Source organism: Diprion similis, chromosome 2, assembly GCF_021155765.1.
Source record: "Diprion similis isolate iyDipSimi1 chromosome 2, iyDipSimi1.1, whole genome shotgun sequence".
Classification (NCBI taxonomy): Eukaryota; Metazoa; Arthropoda; class Insecta; order Hymenoptera; family Diprionidae; genus Diprion; species Diprion similis.
In genome coordinates this window covers 19,310,009-19,335,851 of record NC_060106.1, presented here as the reverse complement: position 1 = coordinate 19,335,851, position 25,843 = coordinate 19,310,009, and the positions used below count along the sequence as shown (strand labels likewise).

The following is a 25,843-nucleotide window of genomic DNA, read 5'->3' as shown; positions in this document are numbered from 1 at the left end:
AAGATTTCGCGTCGTCGTAGAATCTTATTCGATAATCGAATAAACATTCATTCGACCCAGAATTATGATTTCTCTGATGAAATTATTTTCTGTAAATTTTTGTAGGTTTAATTTTTGTTTTCTTCGTAACATATTCAATATTCATTTCACATTTCTTTTGTTCATTGTTGAAACGTTACTCGGAATATTTTATTTAGTCTTTTGGGTCCGTCCATTTTTCTTCAGAGAATTTTTCAGAGAATAATTTTCAACCAGGGTGAAGAATTCAAACGTATACACATTGACTGGGTATACGATTTAAACTAAGTACAACGTAACATTGGTCATCTATTATTATCTTCTATAACATTTCAACATTCCAGTATAACAATAATTATATATACATATATATTTATATATATATATATATATTTATGTAAATAATTCGCAATATTTCATCGTTACCTACCCATATGCTATTATTATTATTATTAATATTATTATGTTACATAATATAGTAAACTTCGTCGCAGTGAATTTTTTGCGAAGACATCGAGTATTAGTTACGTGAATTATATATATCAATATACATAGACACTAATTGAAATACACGTAAAACATCGCGTGGCGTATCGTTCGAATATATTTACGTATAATATAAGTATATACCTATATGTATAGTTATTAAAAAACGACTTTCCAAAAGAGGACAGAACTCTCGCATTAGAGGGTTGTAATTTTCGGCCGCGAATAATTATTCTATACAACAGTTTACAAAAAAATGGTCCAACTTGCTCCGATATTAAATTGTGCACCGCGTGTACATATATTTTTTTTTTTTTTTCATACTACGTGTGTAATGATGATAAATAATGCTGAAAATATTGCAACCAAATTTTAAAAATTAACTATAACTGTTTGTTATATAAACGATTTATAGTGAAAATTATAACGAAATTGGGTCGTGATGAATAGAAATAAAAAAATAAAAATAAATAAAAATTTGCTGTACACGCGTGCAATTCAACTTTAACGTCGCAATTAAACAACGCATTACAATATCGTGCCAGTACGATTCGGCAATTAAGACATTCAGACGAACACAATACATGTAATGTATACAATGCCAATGGATACAGAAGAGCATACATTTCTTTGGACCCCTTGTAAATAGAGTTTAAGTATCATTATTAGCGATAAACCAGCTCGGTGTACAATTCCCATTTGACAACAGTACCGTCTTACCCTTTCTGCACAAATCGACGAAAACTGTGAAACCGATTTCAATCGACTTTCCAATTCTTCATCTCGATTTTCAGACTTTTTTTATTCTTTTACGCTTTGCAAGGATCGGAATTAAAAAGCACCGCAATTCGTTCCCACGACTGTAGAGAAAACCGAAAAACCTGCAGAGAGATCAACATCAGATGACTTAGAAAATGTCTCAGCAATGTGAGGTGCTTGAAATTTCGGTACCGGAGGCACTATAAAATCGTAGGCAGAAGAACCTAGACGCTGAACAAGACAAGAATTCTCGTCTTATATAGTTCAATACAAGACCGCAAATCCTGGGGGGTTGGATCTTTCCTCAGAGACTGTAAAGATGATCGGGGGCTTTAATTCGGCGCGATTGAAAACTTCGATTTTCGAGATTCTTCCTCAGCATTCGAATCATCACCCCGTCAACTGTCTGTAACAATTCTTGACCTGCTTTCATCCTGTGTGGTCCCGTGTGTTTGTTAAAGAGCACGAAGAGCAATTAAAGATGCTCAAACTCGGCTCGGCGATGCTGACACATTTAGGATCAAAAGTTGGGAGAGGAGAAAGAGCCGATCGAAAAATCCTCAGACTCTGACCAAATTCGAATAGTCCAAGTTGAGATACAATTAAGAATTTCAGAAAAGGTTCATCGTTAGTAGAACGTTGGAAATGATCAATTGTCTATAAATTTATAAATCGTCAGTAAAACATTTAAGGAATTTTAGATCATGGTATAACTAACTATTCACGAACATCGGTTGTACTGTATTTGCGCTAATCAATTTTTATCCACTCTGAAGATAACTGTTTGTAAAATTTTTAAAGCGATCACCAGAGATCTCTGTGGTGAACAAAAAGAGCCCAAAACCATGATAATTGGATAAAAACCAATACAGTGTAATCATTTTGAAGGTTCTGAACCTTTTCTCAAGTAGTTGATAATATCTTGTCTTGGGTAATTGGACTTTGCTCAAATTCATTTACATCACATAGTAAAAATGCTTTTTTCCCTCGTGGTTACCATCATTAGCACAAATGACATTATTAAAGATTTCTCAAACGGTCTTCGCTCTCTTCCTAACTTTCGATTCGGACGCATCGGTGTAACGATCCTTAAACGAACGGCGTCGATCACGTCAGCCTGTTAAAATGACCGCGTGTTATAACGGTAAGCACTTGTTCCTCTTCTGCACAACGATTGACCTGCAGTCAACGGCGGTTTTCCCGATTGTGAAGCTCTCCTGCTTCATCGTTTCCTCGACCGATATCTTGCTCAGTCTTTTCTTGACCCTGAACGGCGTCGACCTGGGGGAAATGATCTCGTAGAGGTCGCTCGTCCTCGCCTGAATCTGAACCCTTCGTCTGGGGCTGGCCTTCTGGTCGATGGGAATGGCGATGTCGACCTCTGCGCAGTGGTTCCGGTCAGGCTTCGCTTCACTCTGATCCCTGAATACGTCGATCTCTGCGACGCCTTCTGGCGTCTTCTCCTTGCAGGCCTCGACCTCGTCGGACGGAGTGTTGAATACGTCGGAACAGTAGCTCTTTGAGTCGCATATCAGGCCAAAGTCAATGGAATTCGTGGTCTCCGTCTCGGACGGCGGACTCCTGGCCGAGGCAAGCGATATGGCGCGCGTTTCCGGTCTCGGCAGCTTTTCCTCGTCGGCGTAGTCCAGCGACAAGCACCTTTTCTCGAAGAGCGCGGGTCCCGGAAGTGTGCAGGTCTCTGAATCCGCCGTTTCCGGCTCCGGGTCCGGCCTCCTCAGGCTGTTCTCGCGCTCGATGGATAAGCAGAACTCTCGATCGGTAAGGAGGACCTTCTTGGGGAACCTGAGCGGCTGCAGCTCTTCCGGCTTGTCGAGCTTCTCGATCGACGGTGTCTTCAGTAGGCTTTTCACCCTCCGCAGTTCGGTCAGAAGGTCCATAGTCTCCTGGCTTGGCTCGTGGAATATCCTCCGCTTCGGCTTGCGCAACGACTTCGCTTCACCCTCCTGGATGTCACCCTGCTGGTCGATGCTCTTCTGCTTCCTCAGTACCGAGCGCACCGTTCGTCCAGTCATCCTGGCTCTTCCCTCTTCACCGCGAGCCACCTCCTCCTCGCCTTCGACGGAGCGCTCGTTGGAGGTCGAGTTCTCCGATCTTTCGCCCTGGTAGAGCTGGAGCCTCGATCTGACGGAGCAGCTCGTCGTCGACGGAGATCCGTCTCCAGCCTCAAACTTGCTGTGGAGCTGCTTGAACGCTTCCCGCGACGTCTCCTGGCTCGAAGCAGGGAATTCCGATTTCCTGTTGCTCCCAGTCTCCTTCCTCAGCTGGCATATGTCCTGGCTCTGGTACCGCGACGGCGGATCGAAGGCCGCAGCGATGAACATCTCCCTCGAGAGTTTCAGGTTGTCGGAGGATATGCCTCGGCGTTCAAAGTTCGCGCGGTCGTTTCCTCGTCGGGTATCTTGCATTTTGTCCAAAATGTCCTCGGACCTCTGCCGCCGCGAGGTCTCCGAGTCCTTCTGCTTCGGAAGCGTAGCGCTTCCCTGAACGAATACGGGATGCCTGGACTTGGTCGGCGAGCTTTCGCCGGGGTTTAAGACGGCCAGTTCCTTCGTCCTCGGCTCCGGAGAGTCCCCCGATATCCTCCGCTTCGTCGGTGAGTTTGGCGTCCGCAAAGCCGCGTCCTTTTTTCTCTTCGGCGAGTTGCCCCAGCCGACTGCTTCCTGAGGCGAGCTGAGGCACGAGCTCGAGGAGATGATCTCCTCGCTGGACATTATTCGGCATTTTACCAGCTCAGCAACGCTCTGTGACTTAACCTCCGGTTCCGGGAAGTCCTGCGGCTCTTCGGTGACGTCAAGCGGTGGCAGGGAGCTCGGCCCAGACTCGAGGACGTCGTCGAGAGAAGCACCGCGCAACGGATCCCGCGGGCTCTTCATCGGGCTCATCGAACCCTTGAAACTGTTCAAATCCTCGGTCTCAAAGGAGTACATTTTCTGCAGCTGACCCTTGCCTGACCGCTTCCTGAATGAGATCCTCGCGTCCCTCGGGACCAGCCGGGGCGCTGGCGACCTGACCGGCTCCTCGATCGGGTTCTTAGCGTTCGGGTTAGAGTGCGCCTTCGACGTGGGGAGATTGAACGTGAACTTGTCAACGGTTTTAGACGACCCAATTTTTTCGAGAAACGGTCTCTCCACTGCCTTGCTGGGCCCAATTTTCTCGAGATAAGGCTTGCCGATAATCCTGGGCGCGAACTTAGCGAGAAAGGGCCTGTCCTCTGTCTTCGATATCCCGATCTTCCTCAGGAAGGGCCGCTTCTTCTCACGCTCCTGACTCCGCGATGGATCCATTGACTTCTCGCTGAGACGTTCGTTGCTGTAGCTGGACGAGTTGTCGCTGCTCTTTGACCGCGCCCTCTTGCTCTTCGGATGGGGGGTCAACGGGGTCCTCGGAGTCCTGGGCGAGGGTTCGGAGGCGTCGGGGTTCGGGCAGGTCTCGTCGAGCAGCGCAATCGCGTCCCTCAAGTCCATGTAGGCCTTCCGCTGGAGTGCACCTGGAGGCCGAGGGAACTCGCCCTCGACGCTGCTGTTCTGCGTCGAAGAGAGGTCCCCTCGACCGGATTCCCGGTCCCCGTGGTGCAGGAGGAGGAGAGGGTGCGAGCTGTGGTCGTTTGCCAGGGGCGTGCCTGGCGGCTCGTCCAGGTACCAGGGGGTCACTCGCAGGTCCTCGGGTCGAGCTGCAGGACTCTGAGGGAGGGTTGCACCCCTCGACACGGCGCCCTTGGGCCCGTCCGTGTACCCGAAACTCGACACGCTGTTTGCCCCCAGCAGCCTCGGCCGCCTCCGGTACGTCGAGCAGGTCGCAAAATGGGGCTGCGCTGGCCGCGCTGTTTCTATAACGATTCTCCCCTGCGCGCAGGGCACGATCGGCTCTCCGTCCACTGGGGCCTCCTCGGGCGTCAACGGCAGCGCCGCACCCCTACCAAACTCGATGAACCACAGCTCGTCCCTCAACTCGCTGTCTCACTTCTTTTCATTCATGTCCTTGTTCAGGTAGTGCAGTACGTAGTGGAGGACCAGGTCGTAGCAGTATTTGTACTCCGTCTGGAAATGAAAACGAATTTTTATTGGATGGGGTATTTCGGATGGAAATACACTTTAGGTAAAAGAGAGACGAACTTCCAGGTCTTTAAGGAATCGGTAAAGAACCTTTAAGATCGGTAAGAAACCAATAAACGACCTTCAAAATGTTTAAACATCCAGTGAACAACCTTCCAGATTACAAATTACTACTAATTTTTAATTTTACCCAATCTTCAATAATTACAATCTCCAACTTGGTCCAAATTGGTTGTCAAAGTATTCAAAGAACCGAACCTCCAAAGTCCGGAACCCTGTTAAAGGTCTTCTTCATATTCAAATGGCTCGTAACTGATTTTCAAGAGTATCATCTCATCAACCATGCAAAAGCTGGGAACTTTGAAGCTCAGGACTCACCATGTTCTCAACGAGCTGAGGTCTGTGCCTGCGTACGGTTTTCACTGCCTGAAATATGTCGACCTCCCCATGCTGAATGACCTGTTCTATGCAGGCGTTTGCCGCGCAGTAAACACCGCAGCGACTCCTTCCGTCGGGTGACACGACGGCGACGGGTCCGTAATCCGTCCGCTGTCTCCACCTCTCCACCATGTTCATTAACTCGACGAGGCTGTTGGTTGAGGTAGGCACTTTGTGGCCCATTGGCCAACACGTCAGTTGGAACAGCTGGACGGTTTTGGGCGGTGCTTTTACTCCGGCCATCAGTTCCGTCAGAGAAACGATCTTCTTATTTATTCTGAAGACCTGAAATGTGGATCGCGAATGTGACGAAGAGCCTTGAGTACCGACAAGTTGGTAACACATGACTGTTTTCATGGTTTTGATGTTTTGAATTTCTGCACTTGAACATCGACTTACTTACCCAAGTCTTGATGTTTGAGTAGTGATTGTGGCTGATGTGATCGATGGTGAATACCGGTCCGTACTTTTTCGAGTGTCTGCCCTCCGGCCAAAAGCTCGGAAAATTGGTCGAGTTCGCGGGTGGAACGCAGAGAATTACTACGGCGGCACATTCGTAGTCGTAAACCAGAGACCAAAACTCACCGCAAGTGTGGCGAAGCGGCCACTCAGTGACAATGTACTCTCGAGGTTTCGTGTAGCCCTATATAAATGGAACACAAATTTCTAACTAAATTTCGTGACAACCGTTCGAACGATGATAGTTCGGTCGCTCGTTTCCATACTCACGTCAACGAAAACGGCGTTTATATAGTCCGTGAAGCTGTTGCCCTGGAAGCTGGTTAAATAGGGTCGAAAGTTGTCCGCTGTGAAGAGGAAAACAAGTTTTTGTTGAACCTTCATCAGGATCAAGATCATTCATTCTTATCATGAGAGAGAGAGAGAGAGAGAGAGAAAAAGCTCACGTGGTACGACTAGAACGTCTCTGTTTTTCTCCCGATTGTCGGCTCTGTGTCCGCCGGCACAATCGCCGATTGTAAATCTCGGTGTTTGTTTGCAGATCTGCTGATACTCCCGCTGGTACTCGTTCATCTTGGTCACCGGATTCTTAACGCTCTTTTGTTTCAGTCTTTGGGAGAGTTCGGAAACCGGGAACCACGAGGTCCCGCATATAACGTACTCCTCCAGCGTGTCGTAGATGAATTTGTATTGTTCCTGAGAAGATGGAGCGTTGAATGTGTGAACCAAACTTCTACTAACAAGTAGAACTAAGTACCACTAATGTCAGGAGAAGCTCGGTTTCAAACTCACCAGATTCTCAATCAGTCCTTTCCTGCTTAATCTCAATTTCTTCAGGTATCCAAAAACGTCGAACGCGTCTTCCTCCTCCGCAAGTTCCATGTTCGCGTCTATGGCCAGATAGACGCCAGACCGGCCACCGCCATCGCTGTTTAAAAAAGAAAGGTATCAATTCGTGTCGTTTGATGATTTTTCATCAGCCTTGAGACAGTGATAAGCACCAATTTTCCACAAATTTCGAAATTTATCATTTGCTATAATTTTGTAACCAGACTATGGAGAACGTGAACTCGAACCAAAAGTCAGGGCTTTTAGTCCTTACGTTCTCCTCCTCGTAAGAGTAACGAAGCTGTAAATTGACTCCCGGGCTAATTATCCCGCTGCAGGAAACAATGGAGAGAGAACAATTATCGGGGGGGAAATAGGGAGGAGTAGCGAGCTGTTTCCTTGCTACGTAGTGGAACGGAGTCTCCGATTGTGAGATCGAGTCGTTGGATTTCTGAGAAAGTAATTGCTTGACACGGAATATCTCGTTCAATAAGACATTAACAGCTAATTCCAAGACAATACGGAATTATAAGTGACTTTTGGCCTGTGAAATAAACAAATCGTTGTAGTTCTAGAAGAACAAGTTTTGTCTTCGACTGTTTTGGAACATTGCGATCAGTGTTTTCAAGCCATTTGAACCAAAACAAAAACGCTTTTCATTTTCATGGTCTCTCGTCGAAGAAGCTTTGTTTCAAGAACGAAGAGTAATTTACTCAGGAGAAAATTATACTCACTTGCAGTGAACGACCATCGGTCCAGACTCGTTTTTTATGGTCGATCCAACAACGGCGCGAACGCGACGCCGAAATTCGAGTACCGCGTTGCCGAATGGACAGGTATGGGAATGCCATTCCGTGTAGTGAAACTGGAGGAGAGTTCTCTCCTCGGTGATTTCCTGAATAACACACAGGCGTATAATAATGGCTGATCATACACACAGAAAGTGACTACACGACAAAGTGAACAAGTGCCTGAGTGCCTGCCTCGCCCCGAAATCCAATATTCCTTCCGCGAAGCGGAAGACGCACTGTTACACCGCAGCGTTATCGTTTCATCACAATTTTTGAACCAGAAAATTGCAGTCGCGGATCATCCTAGCGTTGTGAAAACATTTCAGGATCACGCCGTTACCTGCATCGTCGTATCTTGGGGTTATTGTTTTATGGATCGTGCGACATTGATTGACCGACTGATGGATTGATGGAAGTAAACGACGAGGTTCGATTATCGCCATTTTCTTTTTATTTTTATTTCCATTTTATTTTGTAAACAGGAATCTCGTGCGGAATCGACGCTTTTGAAAGAGCTTTGCATGCTATGGTAGTCTCCCTGAGCCGTCGTTAAACTGATGGATCTTCCGGCGGAATATCAAACCTTCTTTCGGTCTTCCGGGGACGAGGGAAGAATTCCGTTAATTATGAATCATGAACTTCCCGAAGTCTAGTTCGTGATTCCGGTGAATTTTCCTCACATTTTACAAAGAATATATATATAGTTAATGTATTCTCTTCCAGCTCGAGTCCCTTGAGAGTGTGATCAGGACGCGGATTGTTCGTTCGCACCATTTCGAATACCGGATGCGTGTTATACATACTCGAGCGCTATTGGAAAATGACAATTTATCGACTCGACAGGAAAAAAGGGAGAGACAGAGAGAGCATGAAGCTATGCAAAAATAAGGTTGAGATTACTTATACACACGTGCACACGAGTTCGAATTACTACCGCAAGCAGAACGTCGATTCTCATTTAAACTCGAGCCAGAACTTTAGAGCGGCTAATTAAAGTGGTTGTGGCGAGAATCCGTTCAAAGATTGTAAAGTTTAATAGAAGACCGTTTGATACAAATTATTTTCCTCAATTTCCCGACGTGTTTTTCTTGAGGTAAAAGTTTCAGCGGAAAGCCTGACTCTCTCTTTTTCGATATCGAAAATACTCGGAGCAACTGTTATTTCCAAAGCTGAAAATAAATACGAGAGGAAACCGAGATGGCGTATAACGTTCGCAGCAAATCCCACTGCGGCTGGGCTGGTTTGGGTCAAACTGGGTCGAGCCCCTTAGCGCGTGTTCGTATGTACGGCACATGGATTTACGGACGTATAACACACCCTGTGTCTGTATATTTGCGGGTGTATGAAACTCGCGAGCTCTTTTCAAAACGCGAGGACAGTTCGGAGAGGTGAAATTAACACGAGCCAGTTCTCGCGAGAATTTGCAGTCCGGTGTATTACGACTTCGTATGTATCTTTGGATATATCTTGCATGCCTAGAAATTTTACCTGAGTATATTAAACCATAACATATATGTATGTAATATCGGGATGTTTAAACCCCGTGAAATTCTCAGTACTTCGGAGAATTACAATCCTCCATTGAATTTGCAGAAAAGTTAAGAAATTATTATGAATCAGGCTGTAATACTTAGGTACAGAGTGGATTCGAAGCTGATGTGCAAAACTCGTTTTATATGATGATATAGTGGAGGTAAATATCGAGGCAGGCACGAATTTGTATGAAAGTATTATTTTGTATCACGATCAACCATTTATTCCAATTTCTTCAAATTCGTACTTGGAATATTGCAATAACACGTCTTATTGATAGGAGCCTAACGAAAGTCAGTATTTATCGAATTTCGCCGAGTGCAATGCGGCAAGTTGTTATCGAGTTTTCGACTCACCCCCGCGTCGTTCTTCTTGTAGAGCTTTATCGTTCGTATGTGAAAATTGGCCAGTTCCTCCTCCTTTAAAACCGATACTCCAATACCGCCGTATTCCTCGTCCTTGTCTTTGCTCGCTGGCCAGTACTGGACACACATGACCTGAAAAAATTCTATTTACAACACGTTTGACCGAGAGAAAAAACAAAAAAAGTGCGACAGTCTTGACTGCGGTGAAAGCAAACGACAGTCAAAAGCGGATTTTCGATCTGATCGTAATAGTTTGTGATGTATAGTTTGAAAAATATGACGTTTGAAGGAATTTATGACAGAAGACAATATATCGACAAACGAAGTAGGCTGAATTTGAAAATATCGTTACGCCAAAATCAGGTCTGAACGAAAAGTTAGGAAACGAACGAAAGACCTTATGAAATAGTCTACCTAACTTCAGATTCAACTTGAAATAATGATACACATATATAATATTAATTTAGATTCAAAAGCCCTCGAGTCGCATATTACATGAAAATATGACAATTTTTTCATTTTCAATCACTATAATCGATCCGCCATTAGAAATTTTTGAACTATGACCTTAGACTCGTTATGGGTGATCTAAAATGCCGCCGTCTACTAATTTCTATCAAAATCAAAATATTTAAAAAATCTGTTTTCCACCATATTGGATTTCGCAGATCTGAGCTAAGATTCGTGATCAGCCACCCAACAAACCTTCGAGTTTAGTACTTTCATAAAAATCCAAATGTTTTTAGTATTTTTTCAACATATTGAAATGGCCAAATTTATATTTTGCAAACCAGGCTTTAGATTCGTGAATAGCGACCCAAAGAACCTCTTTTTACCAATTTTCATTCGATTTTATTCATCCTTTCTCAAGATATTGGAACAAAAATGGTCAGGATTAATTCTCTAGATCTCGAAAGCTCGACTTTGGATTTTCGTAGTAATTACAATAACTTCTCTTTTTCTCCGAAAACAGAATGACGAGAAGTTAAAAAAAACCCTAAACTCAAGTATGATAAAACATATCGAAACCGATGTTTGGGCACGAATCGGCACCATACCACAACCCAAGAAAACAAAATTGTAAAAAAAATTCAGAAAAGAGCCTGAAGTTTTGTCTCGAATATCAACCCTCCCCGCAAGCTCGAATTCTCATACAAAACAAGCACGGAAGGCCACAGGTTACGGAATCGCGATGCTACAGGGCGATATTTAATTAAGTCGTTCTAACCAACGTCGAGGTAAACGTCGAGGTTATCGTTGGCGCCGAGATATTCGGCGCCGCAGGTTAGCCGGGTGTAATCATAAACGAATGTTTTCAGAGGTGGTGGTGGTTGGAGGGTGGCGGAAGGCTTGCAACCCTCGGCATTCTGTCTTGATTAGTGTATTAATACGAGGATGGATGAAAGGCATGACGAGGCGTCGCGACGCGTCGCGTCAGTCTCGTCTTTTTTATACGGGCGTAACGTCCGGAGCTTGCAAGCTTTGCGAGGTGAAACTAAACCGTTCCGCCAACGCTTAAACCCGCTGCGCGCGATATTGAGACAGTCTAATGAAATATTGCTAAACCTCGTCCCCCGTCGACTACAGAGGGGTTGTGGAAGGGGCGGGGGGGGGGGGGGGGGGGAGGCTTGTTTGAATTCTCGATATTACACAGCATGGCGGAGCTTCTGGCGCGCCGTTATGCCGCCGATACACATCCGGGAATACGCGCGACAGATATTGGCCAACCTGTTTGTGCGCCGCGAGTGTATCATTTACGCGAAAATCCTGGCGAGAAAAAACATGACACAATTTCCTTTTTGTTTTCTTTTTTTTTTTTTCTTCTCTTCTTCCACCCGACTCTGTATTCAAGAGACAAGGTGTAACGGTTTCAACAGCGTTCTTTGGATTTCTTTTTTTTATTTCATTTTTTCTTTTCTTTTCTTTTCTTTATCGTCACTGCGTACGATTTTCAGAACAAGTTTAATTTCGACGTGACAACGCAATTTGGTCGAATTTTCACAAAAATCTTTACAATTTTACGTGTTTTATTGAATCTGATTTATTAAGTTCGGTGATATTTTTTGTAATTCGATAATTATAACTGAATAAGAAACTAAATTAGAACTGAACAGGTAAACAATGAGAAACAAAGTTGCAGCCTGCTGGTTGAAAGTGGCAAAAAAGTTTTTTCAATCCTGACACGTCCTGACCGATTGTTCCAATTATCCAGAATAGTTAAGAAAATTGTAAAGGTTGAAGCTGAGAATTAGAAAGAGTAGATAGTCCATATGAGTGGAGGGATTTTCCGCATGAATTTGTGTCAGACTACGTTGCACAAGTATTTAAGGGTATGTAGTACTCTCGCCTTTATCGACTGAGGAAACTCTCCCTCTTTCTTCTCGTATTAAACAAACAAATCAACGGAAAGGGATCAAGTTTCGACGGTGTATTCCTCTTCTCTCTAGCGAGCTGAATTTTTCATGAAAACAGCCTCATGATGGCTGATTTTACTCCTCATTTTTTCCGGAATTGCGCAAAGTATATCAACAATGCACTTTTCGTAATGCGTGTGAAAAAATGACAGATTTTTCTTACGATTTTCGGGACATGAATTCCTTTTCCGTTCATTTGTTTATTTAATATTAGAAGAAAAGGGTTAGTTTGCTCGGTCGGTAAGGGTAGGAGTATTACGTACCCTTAAGAGGATGACAACGGGCATCGGCGTTAACGCATTTTCGGAACACTTCGTTGAAAGAAACTTTCAGAACAAACTGAAGATTCAGGAATATAAAAAGATTAAGCGAAAAACTACGCGAATTCCTAACGAGAAAAAGATTGCGGCATTTGACACACGCAGCATCCAAGCGTAAAAAAGTTTCTCAAACATACAGGTTATGGCAACGTGGAAATGGAACTGCGGCCACATAAACACTTCGTGAATTATTCGGTATTCCGCTGCGAAGACGACGATTTTCGCATACATTTCGCAAACTTATATCCCACTTAAGTAACCTCGCGCCGTAATATAAGTATACATACATATATGGACATACTTATTTTCAACTACTTCGAAATACTTGACGAAACTTATGATTAAGTATCGTCGAATTATTCCTTAGGGCGGAATTTTCACAAGTTTGACATTGAGCTGCAAAAGTATTTTAACTTTTCTCGAAATTTGTCCGAAGAAGCGTTTTGGCAACGTAAAAAAAACGAGGTTACGAATTTTGAAAGAAACTTGAAGAAATTATTAACCACGTGGTCCGCAGTTCTGCAATACTCGTCTCTTCTTCCTTTTAATTCTCAGTTTCAAATAAATTTAGTTCTTGGCGTGTTTTTTCGCCGACGAAACAGCGGCAGAGATAAATTATACGTACTTCACTCGAAGTTGGAATAACGCGTGACAAATTTAAGTTCCCATTTCTTTCTTTATCGCTCACAATTCGCATGGATTGCAACGATTTTCTCAAGGATTGAATTCTCTGTCTTGATTAAAAAATTCCGGAGCTTTTACTTCTTAGATCAAACTACGTACGTACACAGTAAAATTTGTATGAAATGTAGCTCTAAAATGAAAATGACGTATAAAAAAGTGGTTAAAAATTACAATAATTAAATGCTGTGAACACAGTACTTTCAACAAACGAGATTTTATACAAATTCGAAGATTGATTAAAGTAGATAGAAAATGAAGTAGAAAACTAGGTCGTGATATTTTTGCTGTGTTATATGGGGATAAATCTGACCCCTGATCTTGAACACGTAAAATACGAGGGGTGGACAACAGACCGAACTTGTTTATAATCGGTTCGATAACAGCTGACCATTACAGTTAAAGAGGAAAAGCAAACAGCCTGAAAAGAGATTCTATTGCGTATAAGAGAAATTTCCCTCGATTTGTCCGCTACGAAAAGGGTCCAGGTATTATATTTATACACAATGTGTTTAATGTGTCCATGCCTGAGTAAATATCGTCCACGTGTATGATACAGACTCGAGTCTATATGCGCGTGACAAACAATCCCGTTTATAATAAACGCGATAATTGGAGCTGAGGCATAACGTTGCTCGTGAGATTCGTTAACGATTTTTAAAGAATATCTTCATAATTTCGGGGGGCAATTTTTTTTCGTCTTGAAATCCGATCTTTTTGAGGAGATAGTTTAGCGAAAAATCGATACTTTTTATTGATTTCATTTGTACGAGATAGAAGAACATCGAGTATCCGTAAAATTATTATATTTCTTGAATACTTTTAGGTAAATCATCGTAGCTAATTACAGGATTATACGAAAATGGTATTGGATATCAATGTTGTGCTCTGTTATCTTCTTGGGGTCGCTGAAGACCCCAACCGAAAATTGCTTGTTGTAACGAAGCAATTTAATATTTTGACTCGAATTTTTTTTTTTTTTTTTGGGTATTCACTCGAGTGTCTTTTACCATATTTTACAAGATTAAAAAGGTCGGAAGAATAATTTTTAATCTCAAGGTAGTAATATATAAGTCACATTTTCAGATAAAATTTCGGTTAAAAACTCTTGGGGTCTCGAACGACCCCAAGGTGCTAGCCGAGGGGTAAATGAATAAAGATTTTTAACACTTACCCTAATGAAGTCGAAGGTTTTCGTCAGCATGACGATACACGAAGCGTTTTCCTGCCAAACCATTCTCCAAAATTCTGTCACAGTATTTTCCATCGGTCCTTGCGTCACGATGTAGGCGTTTGGCTTTAGTATACTCTGTAAAAGAAGAATCGTCGATGTCATATTGAGCGGTGAAATTTTAGGTGCTTAAAAAAGAACCGAATAAAAATACTCGCGTTTTGTTTTTTCTCGAAATGAAAAAACTTTAGTTCCAAATACTCACGTCGACGTAGGAAGCGTTGACGTAATCGGAGTCAGGCTCGCCTTTTATCGTGTCGAGAACAACCCTGTTGTAGTCGTCTGGAAAATGAGAGTAAAAAAAATCGTGACAGAAATCGTAAACTCGTGTGTATACGTAATACGTGAGAGAAAAGCTCTGAGCAAATGGCGTCTCGGCTTCGCGGCATCTTAAGGATGAGCGTGGAGCACACACTCGGTCTAAAAGTAAGGAACGAGGAAAAAACTGTTTCAAAAATCTGAAATTTGATTCATCCTCAACTCTATTACTCTCTCTCAATTCGAATCCCATAACCGTACAAAAGTTGGCTCCGTGAGCTTTGGTAGTCAGCAAGAGTGGCTAATTAAGCATCTCTGCACGCCTTAAAATTGCCGTTACAGAAGTTTGATTTCGTTCTGATTGTAGAGTCCGTTTGTGGACCCGAACGAGTTGGATGAAGTGATTTTGGTTCAATTAAATTTCGCAAATGTATATATATATATATATATATATATATATATCAACGCGACTTCCGTATATACTCAATTCTTGAGGTACTTAATTTATTTAAATCACGGTGTTTGAAGTCGAAACGTTTTTTCAACGAAATAATGGAGCCAGAGTTGAGACGGTAAAACAGAGTGCAGAAAATACAATTGTTTATGCAATCGTATGAACGCAAAATAATATTTTCGCTTAATTTTAGGACCTTGTTAACAAATTGTGTATCCAAAGGCAGTTTATAATGATGATTCCGCAAATATACTTACTTGGGAAAATAATGAGTGGATAATTGAGTTCTGGAAAAGTCTTATTCGAATTTTAAAGTGGATAATTAATCAGATAAACAGTTTTTTTGTTTCTCTAATTCTGTCGACTGTAGAGAAAAAAAAAAAAAAGGAAAAGTTAAACCGAGGTTTTCGAAAAAGAGTATCGATTTTCCGGGTTTTCTCTTCCGCGAATCAAGATACAATTGATTTCCATGAATTTGGGCGAGATTGAAATCCGGCGAGTCGTTCAGTCACAGACGTTGAGAAATTCTGTGCTCGAAATTGCGGATTTCAAGAACGTTTCAAACCAATCCGAACGAAATTTATGCCCGCCAAATACAGCCGTGTGAATTTTTTTTTTTTTTTTTTTTTTACTCTGAGCGCCTGCAGAAGCGATTTTAACGATAACTTGGCGACGCGAAGAAGGAAGAAAAAGGAATTGTACGTCAATTAGAAAACGAAGGTAATAGAATCGAGGAGATTTATACCGTTGAAACTTCTTTCTCCAAGCCCGTCTGGTCTGAGGTATTATATGTATACATATACCTGGCTCTTTCGCTCGTAGGTTGAAGAAGGAGAAAAAGTAGAAGAAAAAAAAAAAAAAAAAATGGACGAGGAAAAACTTTTCTTCTTTCCCCTTTTGTACGTTTTCTGAATCGTCGCCTGAAAAGTGCTTAACTTATCGATGAAAAAAACAACTCCCAGTGAATAGATTAAACGAAAAATCATTCCGAAGTAAAGATCTCGTTGCAAGCTTCGGCAACTTCTTTTTTTCGTCTTGAAAACAATATTTGTTGCAAATATTTCTCACAAAACATTTCTATACATAGACATAAAGATACCGACAACGCTTTATTGAAGGAGAGTAATTTTTTTTTCTTCTCTCATAAATTTTTTTCCCCCTTCTCTCTTTTCTTTTTTTCAACACAATATTTATAAAAAATTTCCACGAGCTATCAATTACATGATTCTGTTATTGTGAAATTCATTTTTTTCATTAATATGTGATCACGATTTTAGCTTTTTTTTAACCGAAAAAAAAAAAAAAAAATTGAAAATTCTGGTCTCAAAATTTTCTTTCCAGTCGGATAATAAGTTCAGAAAACAATTTTCTTCATTTATCCTTTACAACGTTTGCCTGAGTGTGTGTATGAAAATAATATATTTCATAGACAAAGTTCTAAGTTTAGTTGTGAAAATATTGTCCCTCGCATGTCGTAAATCGACGAAATAAACAAGTTTAGTATATAAAAAGTAACAAATAATTTCTCCTCCGCGATGACCGAGTTTCTGGAACAAGCAATGAGGAGGAGAATTTCAGTAGAAACGAACGAACGAACGAACGAACGAACAAGTTCAACGATTCGTGAAAATGCTCAGCAGTGCATGCGGCTTGATACGTATTTATCAGAGACAAAGGAGAAAGAAAAAGAAGAAAAAAGAAGTTACGTTAAGAAGAAAAAGAAAAGAAACGCAACTAGGGTGAAAACGGACGAAGTGTAGGAAAAATCAAGCAACGCCGCCGCCGTAGCGATGCGTCAAAAACGAGACTTGATATCTTTGTATAGGAGTAAAAAATATGAGCAGACGGATGTGAAGTATTAATATAAAATGTTATGTGCATAAGTTTGTCTGTTGGGAAGCGTATTCAAGCTGTTAACTCCGACGTCGACTTTCTTCCTTCCCCGCAATTTTTCACCCTCGATAAAGATCGCGATAATACGCCGACTATATTACGTTATAAAAGACTAAACATAAATGTCAACTCGGTATGATGTTACTATTTTGTGAAAGAAAATGTTTAAACCTGACAGCAGGTTGCTATCTATATACAATATGTAACGTATAATCGGTGAAAAGTGTACGATGAAAGAGAATAAAAAACTAATATTAAAAAGAAAATACAAAAGTAATCGGTTAAGCGCAGCGATAAAATCTAGTTTCAATTTTCTTTCTATTTTGTTATCGAATTTCGTGACATAAAATTCTTAGGAGAATGCGCACTTTTCATGTACCATGACACGTGCGTACCTACCATAGATGAAGGAAGAAGGATAAATTTTAATTGCACGTTATATCGACGGATTTTTTTTACGTCCTGGTAGTAAAATGTTACACGATGTTTATTCTGATCTCGTATTCTCGTATAATTCGAAGAATTTATTACCGGACGATCGATTGAAAGGAAAAACAAATTTACGCGTAATTGTCGTGCCCAGATTTTTATCCGGAAAATCATGAGGTGCGGAAAACTCATCGATTTAATCCTGCGATTGGTGTTTCCTTATTTACCTCAAAACATTCGCATTATATGTAGTATATATATATATACTTACAGGGGATGCACCTTTGATTTTGATTCTTCTCCTTATTCGCGATCTTCGTCGCGTGTTTGCAGGAGTGCGTCTCGACTTTGATTGCGGTCTGAAATCAAAAGGAAAACGAAATGAGCCAGCCGGCCAAATTCGGTAGCAAGTTGCAACTCAATCGGAGAAATTGACCAGCATGGTAGGGTTGAATCCCTTTTAAGGGAGTATTCTGGTCCAGAGGCCTAAATTTTCGACTTTTTTCTAAGTGACATAAAAAAGAAATAAAAAACATCTTTATATGATGTTACAAGAATACAAAAAAAAAAGTTCGATATGTTTTTGACTCTTGTAGTATTTCGAAATAAAAAATCCAGAGAAATTCTTCGTTAGTAAAGACGTTTCAATAGTCCGGAGCACGGGAAGACAAAAAAATGTTTTTTACAAAATGCCAAGGATTTGTAGGAAAAAAAAAAAATTTTGTGCCCCTGTTTTTTGACCTTTCCCAATTTTTTAAAAATAGTAAGATTTTTTTTTTTTTCTTTAATCCGTGCTTCCAACCATAGAGAAATATACAAAAAACATTTTCACCGAATTCCAAGTACATCGGTCAATCAGATTTTGAGATATAATGTCAACCGTATCGAAAAAACTAGTTTCGAGAAAGACGCGTTCAAATATTTGTTCTGGCCGGATCGATAACTGTAACTCCGAAAATATTTTGAATTTCCAAAAATTATCTTAAAGGTCTAAACTTTGAAAATATGGAGAGAAAAAATCGTTTTTTTTTTCAATTTCCAGACCAGAATATCCCCTTAAGGAGTCGGATGAAAATGATAAAAAGGGTAAATTTCGAAAAAACATCTCGTGGATTTTCACCCACAAAAAAATGAAAGTTTTTTTCGCACGTCCAATCGATTTGAAAAATTGCTTCTACGGAGGTGTGAGTTTTCCGGTACCTGAGCCCAGCAGACAAACACGTGTCTCATCTCGACATCGGACACGGTTTTCCCCTCTATTATCCCACATGACGGTCTATTCGTTGCTACGGACGGTTCGTGGAGAAGGAAAGGAGGGAAGATATTATAACCGAGAGAAGGAGAGATTGACGACACCGAATACCGCGATGGCGTCCATCAATCTTCCGCTGAAACGGAGCCTCGGATCTTCGCCAATTCACGCTCTCTGATCGTGAAGCACAACCTGCGTGCGATTTTTTTCGCATTACGACGTTCCAGAGTATTTGGCGAATTTGTGTTACAAAACGTGGAACCGAAACTTATTTGGATTTGAATAAATCGAATAAAACATTCCGTTCAACGTATTTTTGAAAGTTGTCAAATTTTTTTCTTTTTTCTTCTTTCTTCTTTTTAGCAGTAGCTAGTCATTCGAGGGCGTTGAACGGAATAAATGGCGCTTTATTTGGAAAGGACGACATTTTCAGGATGTTGGTGTGTGTCGAGGGCTTATGAAACTGCTTCGCTGACCATTTCGGGCCGGCCATTCTTCCGCATTTACTGGACTTTATTCGCCCTTTGGGCGGGTAAAACGCGCCTGCAGTCAGTGGCTCGCGAAAAAGAACAACGACGACGATACCTTATGGTTGCAAAATCACCCTCGAGGTGCGAATGCGTTTGCTGCCTCTGGGTTTTTATTTGAACAGATTTAATTTCCTCGAAAAGAAAAGAAGCAAAAAATTGCGAATTTGAGTGGATTTCATTCAATTATATACGAGATCAAAATAGATTAGAAGGTTGGGCACCAGATTATCTTTGTGATAACGAAAAGATCGAATTTCAAAAAATCATTACGTCGTGATTATTTTATTTCATTACGAAATAATTTAATTTCATTTTGAATGGAAAAAAACTGTATTTGACGCAAGAACAGACACTTTCTACAAACACATTCACACAATTTTCCAAAGTCAGTATAAAAACTTAGAAAATCACTTCGATACTGTGAAGTTATTAACCACTTCGTTGAAGTAAAATTAAACGAGATATTTCTTTGAGTAAAGTCAAGTCCTTTCAGGTCGAGTAAGGATGAATTATTATTTCTACAAATCAAAGAATTGAAAGATCTTTCTCATTGTGTATACAACGAATAACGAAGACCTGAATAATATTTTTAGCGTTAATAATAAGCGTACAAATAACAAATTCTATCTCTCGAATCCACGGCGTTGACGCAGAATACCAGTTTCCAAAAGGACATCAACGGTTTGCCTGTATCACGTTTTTTTCGGTCCCCGGATTCTGTGAAACAGTCCAAAGTAAATTGCACACATCACAAGGGCCGAACCGGAGCCTCCCTCTCTCTCTCTCTCTCTCCCTCCCTTTCTATCTCTCTTGTTCTGCCAGAACCACGAGCACAAACGTACAAAGGAGTCCGGCATGGGTGAGTGGTCAAAAGTTGAATGGTCGGCAGGTAAAGGGGCTAACTCATCGACCAGAATGCAGCCTGGAGCTGAGCCCAAATTGTGAATTCGGTTGTAAGGTTGTATCAAGTGAACCAACCTCGCGAATAATTTTTCACTTAACGAGCTGCAGGTATGCCGTGAAATTTCAAAGTGAAAACCCTTTCATCGTGAAAACCCTTCGACAACATTTTCTCAACCGGTTAAGTTTGTTTTTTGGACAAATTTTCCACTTCACCGATTTTTATCGTCACGTTAGCTTGAATTTTGAAATTCGAAATATACTCGAGTCGATCGAAAGTCCGATGCAAAAATTAAAAACTTTTTAATCCAGCTCCGCATTGTTAAAAAATTCGGCTGGAATTTCGGTGACACGGTTTTTGGTTTTGAAAATTTTTATGATTAATTTCGAGGAGTGAGATCGGTTTGGCCTTGAAACGGAGTCCTCACAGCGGTTTTCGTTCACCGGGCAAACTATCGCTAAACATTTCGGCGGTAAATCAGTTTAAGAGCTTTTTCATGTCGGAGAGAGCTCGGCTCTGTGGAAAAACTGTAAAACGGAATCGTACGTCGGGTAGGTATAGATACTTCGGTGAAATGTGTTGAAGGCACACATCCGCACACCCACGGCCATGTACAAGTATGTATATAACTATATACACACTTATATATACATACATCCCTCCATTATTTATCCGCGAAAAATCGAGCATCGTTTTATGCCTACAAATTTCCGCAGACGTCTTGCGTCAATCCTGACAATGGCCAACACCTGTTGTCGCTTGTGAAACTTTTTTAATTTTTTTTTTTTTTTCTTTTTGCTTCTTAAAATCTTTTGTACATACTTAATATTCGAAAAATGCAATCAATCGTTCCCAAAATTTTATTTAAACATATTAACTACTCTAGTACAGTAATGGGCGAAATTTTCTTCAGTCAATATTTGTATTTTATTCCATCCTATCCATCCCATCGGTTTGAGTTTCATTTTTTCGAAAAGTGCAATGGATACGAAGTAAATCAATCGCGGATCTTATAGCTACCTTATTAAAAAAGTAGAACGATTTAAAATATTCAAATATTCAAAATAAGGTGAAAATGCGGCGAAAAAAAAAACACTATGGATCACCACGTCAGCCGTAAAGAGAGAGTCGAAGGACATGACAGCCGGAAAGGATTGGCAACCCTTAGAAACCGGGCATCCGTCTTATCGGAAGATTTGCATTTGGAGATGGTTGAGAATATCGAGCGTCGTGACCCGTCGCTGTACGAGATTCTACTGCCTCGTTATCGGACCGAATAACCACAAGCAGAGATCTCGAAAACCGCGCGTCATTATCCGCGGCTCATCCTTTCGTTTCTTCTCTACTCCTTCAGATTCAGGGACTGAAACGACAGACAACTCGTCAGTCTGCGCATGCGCGAGTTTTTTTGGCAGGTTGGCCAACCTAATTTTCACGTAGTCTACGCGGACGATGCAAGTTTTTAAGGTTAACCAGATCTCGAATCGTTGATATGTACCGTCGACTTACTGACGACTGATCGCTGCTACGAGACGATCGTATAGACATAATTTCAGCAGAGAGTTTCAGCATCTCATTTACTAGTTTTTCGGGTAAGTTGGCTGCCCTGTCTTGCCGACCAATAGTCTTCGGTTATATTACGCATGCGCAGTCGGGCACTGTGTCCCGCATTGCGTCGTACTATATATAATATATATATATATATATATATATATATATATATATATATATATATATATATATATAATATATATTTATGCGAATTATACTTGGCAGCAATTTAATTGGCCACTCAAGATATCATATAACGAGATCCGCGTATCCTTGACGATGATCAAAGAGCCTCGCTTGTTGCAAAAAGTGAACCTGACTAATTGCCACTGACTTCATTGAATGCAAAAACCTGTTTGAACGTTTTCCTTCGCTTTCCGAGCGTGCAGTAATTGTATTAATAATTCTAACAATGTTCAAAATAAAACGATTGCATTTCTTTTTCTGTAATTCTGGCCACTTTGAGTTGGCTTTACATATTAAGTTGATTATTTCAAGATTATCTCAAGGAATTATTATATAAATTTTTGCAAACGAATTGTCGGAATAAAATCAAAACTAACAAGATTCGCAATCAGTCGTGTGACGACAAACTTACCAGGCGTACAATTTTGTTTAGATATACTATATATATATATATTGCAATCGAATGAAATGGAAAGAATCCAAGATACGTATTACAAGAGAAAAAAATCTGAAAACCAGCCATTCGAGTCTGTCAAGCTTTTGTAAAGCCCTTTGCAGTCGGACTATTTTCACTGTTTCCGTCTCACCAGCTTACGTCCCTTATAATATATCGTATAATATATCATACATAGCCACTGCATACTGAAGTGGTAAAGCCAACAAAACGGTCAGACAGTCAAGCCGTCTCGATGATCTATGAACCATTGCAATGGTGGCATGTATATATATATATATATATATATATACGTACAATATACGTAATAAATTCACTCGCCCATAGAACCATATTAAAAATATTTTTCTGACGATGTTGGAATTTGTGAGGAAAATAAAGGTGAAACCTCTTTTGTGATTAATCCAAAGGATTTACGGTTTCTTTCTTGCTGTTTCTCCATACTTTTTATTATTAGAAAATCACCCACATCTCTCTCTCTCTTTCTCTCTCTCTCTCGTGACGTCAAACATGTATGATATAAGTATCAATATTGTATGTGTATAATACGAACAAGTAGGTCGCTAAACATATTACAAGTTGTCGAAAGACGAAGTCGCTGGTTTTTTTTTTTTTTTTTTTGATTATATATTCCAGACGTGTAAAGTATTCTTTTTCTTTCTTTATCTTCTTCTTCTTCTTCTTCTTCGCCTTCTTATTTTATTTGTTATTATTATTTTTTTTTATTCACAATTTTTTTTCTTTTCTCGCTCTTCATCATCTGTGCTTCAACTTTTTTCTCATTTTTTCTCCCCTCATTTTGTTTTGTCTACGATACTCTCTGCAGAGTTCGCGAGCTTGCAGTGGCTATTTTCAGAACTTGTTTTATAAACTGAAAACTTTGTTTCGTTGACGAGACGCGGTGGATCACCAATCATGAGTCTAGACGGTGAATAACCGTTTCTTGGAAAATTTTCTCATCGCATTTTACGATATGGTTTACAAGAAAGGTGAGAAAAATCACATTCAGTAACGAAAAATCGATGGAGTAGAAAAATGAATGGAAAAAAAAATCGAAACGGATTTAAAATGGTCTGACAAAAGTCCGTCACGACCTTTCCGATGATTTGTTTATGCTTTGAAAAATCGTCGATTGTTGATGTGTAAATTCATTTTATTATTTGAACTTTATTCACGATCTCTATTTATGCATTAAAATTTGCAAAATTTGAAGCGACGGAACGGATTATTTGCTTGTTGGTCGTATTAGGCGGTGAATTATGGGATATTAATCCTCAGAAATGTACCGAACCTTCTGAAATTTAATCTCAGGAGGAGAGAAACATAAGTCGAGTATCGAATCTGAAGCTAATTAGTGTAATTCGATTCGCAGAGACTTTGGATAATTATTAAATTTGATTATCTTAACAGAAGCAACAAACGAATAAGCGAATCAAAGCATCTTTCGAAAGAAGTACGAGATTCAAATGCCCGACAACTAATTTTTGGCTCCCTTGTCTCGGAGGCTTGAATCGGATACATTATAATTCGTCTAATAAAATACAGAATGAGGCGGTGAGAGTAACGAGTTAAATAACTTTGAGGTAAATTATCGCCAATTAACAGATTTCGGGAAATTGAATTCGAGGTTAATTTATAGGGCGAGCAATTTTCAACGTCGAACTTATCAGCAATCGGCTTTCGAAAAGTTCGGTCTCGATTCTGGGCCACAATCGTATTGCCGTGGATTTCTCTCCGGTGAATTAAATCGTTCCACATCGTCTCTCCGCAGACTTTCCTCTTGATTTTTATTCGGAATGGAAAATCTGCGACCCGTGGCGAAAAACTGCAGTTTAAGAACAGCGTTATGCGCTCTGCTGCGACAGTCGGTGCAAGTCGAACAAAGAAGATTAAAAAGTTGTAAGAATTCAAGAATAAGACGAATAAGAAGGATAAGTTTGATGTTATTGCTTTGATGATCCACTTTCCTCGCAAAATATATTTCTTTCTACATTTCTTCGACTCATATATGCTTTTACATCGGTTCACATAACACAAGTCACAGTATTGCCAAACAAATCGATATTAATATAATTCTAGTAACGTTTCAAATATCGTTGAAGTTACAAAAATATTTCGAACAAGTTATAATCATTTGGTGTAATGACATAGTCGTTAATGCCACATACTTTGGTTGTCACGATCTAAAATCTGTTTGTTTAGTTTTTTTTTTCATACATTTTTTCAGTCAAGGAATGTCTTAAAATAAATTTATTGTTGCAGGAGCATAAAATTGTCGCAATATGATAAAAAAAAATAATAGCATTGCAACATATATCAGAATTTCTGGTCACATTTATGAGCAAAATTTCAATTCGTCCTTAGAACTATACGCTTTTTTGGCGATAATAAAAATAAAAAATATTTAAGGAATGTGTGTTAGAATTCAAATAGAAATAAGTGTCTCTCGTGGAGGAAAGCAAGCCTCTTGACTGTAAAAAGTGTGCTTTCGAACTCCTGACTTTCGAGGTTCGAGTGTGTATTTAGTCCCCTCTTCTCTCTCTCTCTCTCTCCCTCTCTCTCAGTCTCTATTCTCTCACGCCACTCTCAACGCTGTCGAAGAATGCATCAACAACTCGTACGTACAGAAGCAGAGCAGTGATTTCGTAGAGACCGAACTTTCCTCTTCGCAAAAGCTTCTCGTAAATACGCGCGAGAGGGAGAAAAGCCAGAGACAAAAAGGATCCTGCAGGAGTAGGTGAACGAAGGTGGGGGTGGGGTGGGGAGGGGCTAAAAAGGTGAAACAGAAGGGGTTAGAAAAGTCGAGAGAAGCGGAGAAAGTTGTGTACAACGAGGTCACAGAACAGGAGATAAATATTCCCTGAAATAATATCGGTGCTTGCTGCAAGTTTCACATTTTTTTTTCCCACAATTTTTTATTTTTCTCTTTCAGATTATATCTCGCAAAAAATCCAGACCAATAAATCGACTCGTAACGCTGGTGAATAATTCATAACTTGCCGAATCAATGAATATAAAACTTTTCGAAAGATCCTGAAATTTCTATTCTTTTGCGTACAATTTTTTGCAATCTTTTTTTTATTCCCCTTACATACCGAGTGGCAAAAAAAAAAAAAAAAAAAAAAAAAAAAATGGTAATAAAACCGGATGGAATTCCTCATAGAAATATGCACCTACACGTGCATATTTACTACTTTGTTATATTCACATAACACACACACGTTGTAAATGTATACAATGTACAGTAGAGTTTTTTTTTATACACGTTTCGACCTAATTTTCAGCCTGTTTATGGAGTGAATATTATGATTATTAATTTTTTTTTTTTTTTTATAGCGTGTTATAAACTCGGGTCTCCGACGTTATAAAGTCGTTTATAATACGATGATTCGTGTCGTCTGCAGATGTAATACAGAGGAGGATATTCCGAGTGAGAGTGAATTTGAGAAATGTGTCAGGGGCGAGATACTTTCCGATCTTACACAGCAGCGGCATATTTTAATAAGGAAAAAATGATTAATGGACCCTCGGAGAAAAGA

General features: G+C 40.3%; 2 protein-coding genes across 3 annotated transcripts in view; both read right to left on the bottom strand.

Annotated features, from left to right (window-relative positions):
- Nucleotides 1-1,796: 1,796 nt before the first annotated feature.
- Nucleotides 1,797-5,240, bottom strand: LOC124416296 (the record flags this gene model as incomplete). The annotated part of the gene is made up of 1 exon (XM_046897228.1): nucleotides 1,797-5,240. A coding segment is annotated over one exon (2,841 nt), but the record flags the coding sequence as incomplete, so codon positions are not given.
- Nucleotides 5,180-25,843, bottom strand: part of LOC124416566 (receptor-type tyrosine-protein phosphatase kappa) — a 102,671-nt gene continuing 82,007 nt past the window's right edge. For both annotated transcript variants that reach the window (XM_046897756.1, XM_046897757.1), the window contains exons 4-14: nucleotides 17,702-17,789; nucleotides 14,602-14,678; nucleotides 14,340-14,474; nucleotides 9,742-9,882; nucleotides 7,796-7,956; nucleotides 7,026-7,161; nucleotides 6,680-6,929; nucleotides 6,504-6,580; nucleotides 6,178-6,417; nucleotides 5,715-6,059; nucleotides 5,180-5,321 (exon numbers count right to left, since the gene is read on the bottom strand). In XM_046897756.1, the coding sequence (XP_046753712.1) occupies nucleotides 5,241-5,321; nucleotides 5,715-6,059; nucleotides 6,178-6,417; nucleotides 6,504-6,580; nucleotides 6,680-6,929; nucleotides 7,026-7,161; nucleotides 7,796-7,956; nucleotides 9,742-9,882; nucleotides 14,340-14,474; nucleotides 14,602-14,678; nucleotides 17,702-17,789 (1,731 nt within the window). In that variant the 3' untranslated portion in view covers nucleotides 5,180-5,240. The remainder of the gene's footprint in view (nucleotides 5,322-5,714; nucleotides 6,060-6,177; nucleotides 6,418-6,503; nucleotides 6,581-6,679; nucleotides 6,930-7,025; nucleotides 7,162-7,795; nucleotides 7,957-9,741; nucleotides 9,883-14,339; nucleotides 14,475-14,601; nucleotides 14,679-17,701; nucleotides 17,790-25,843) is intronic.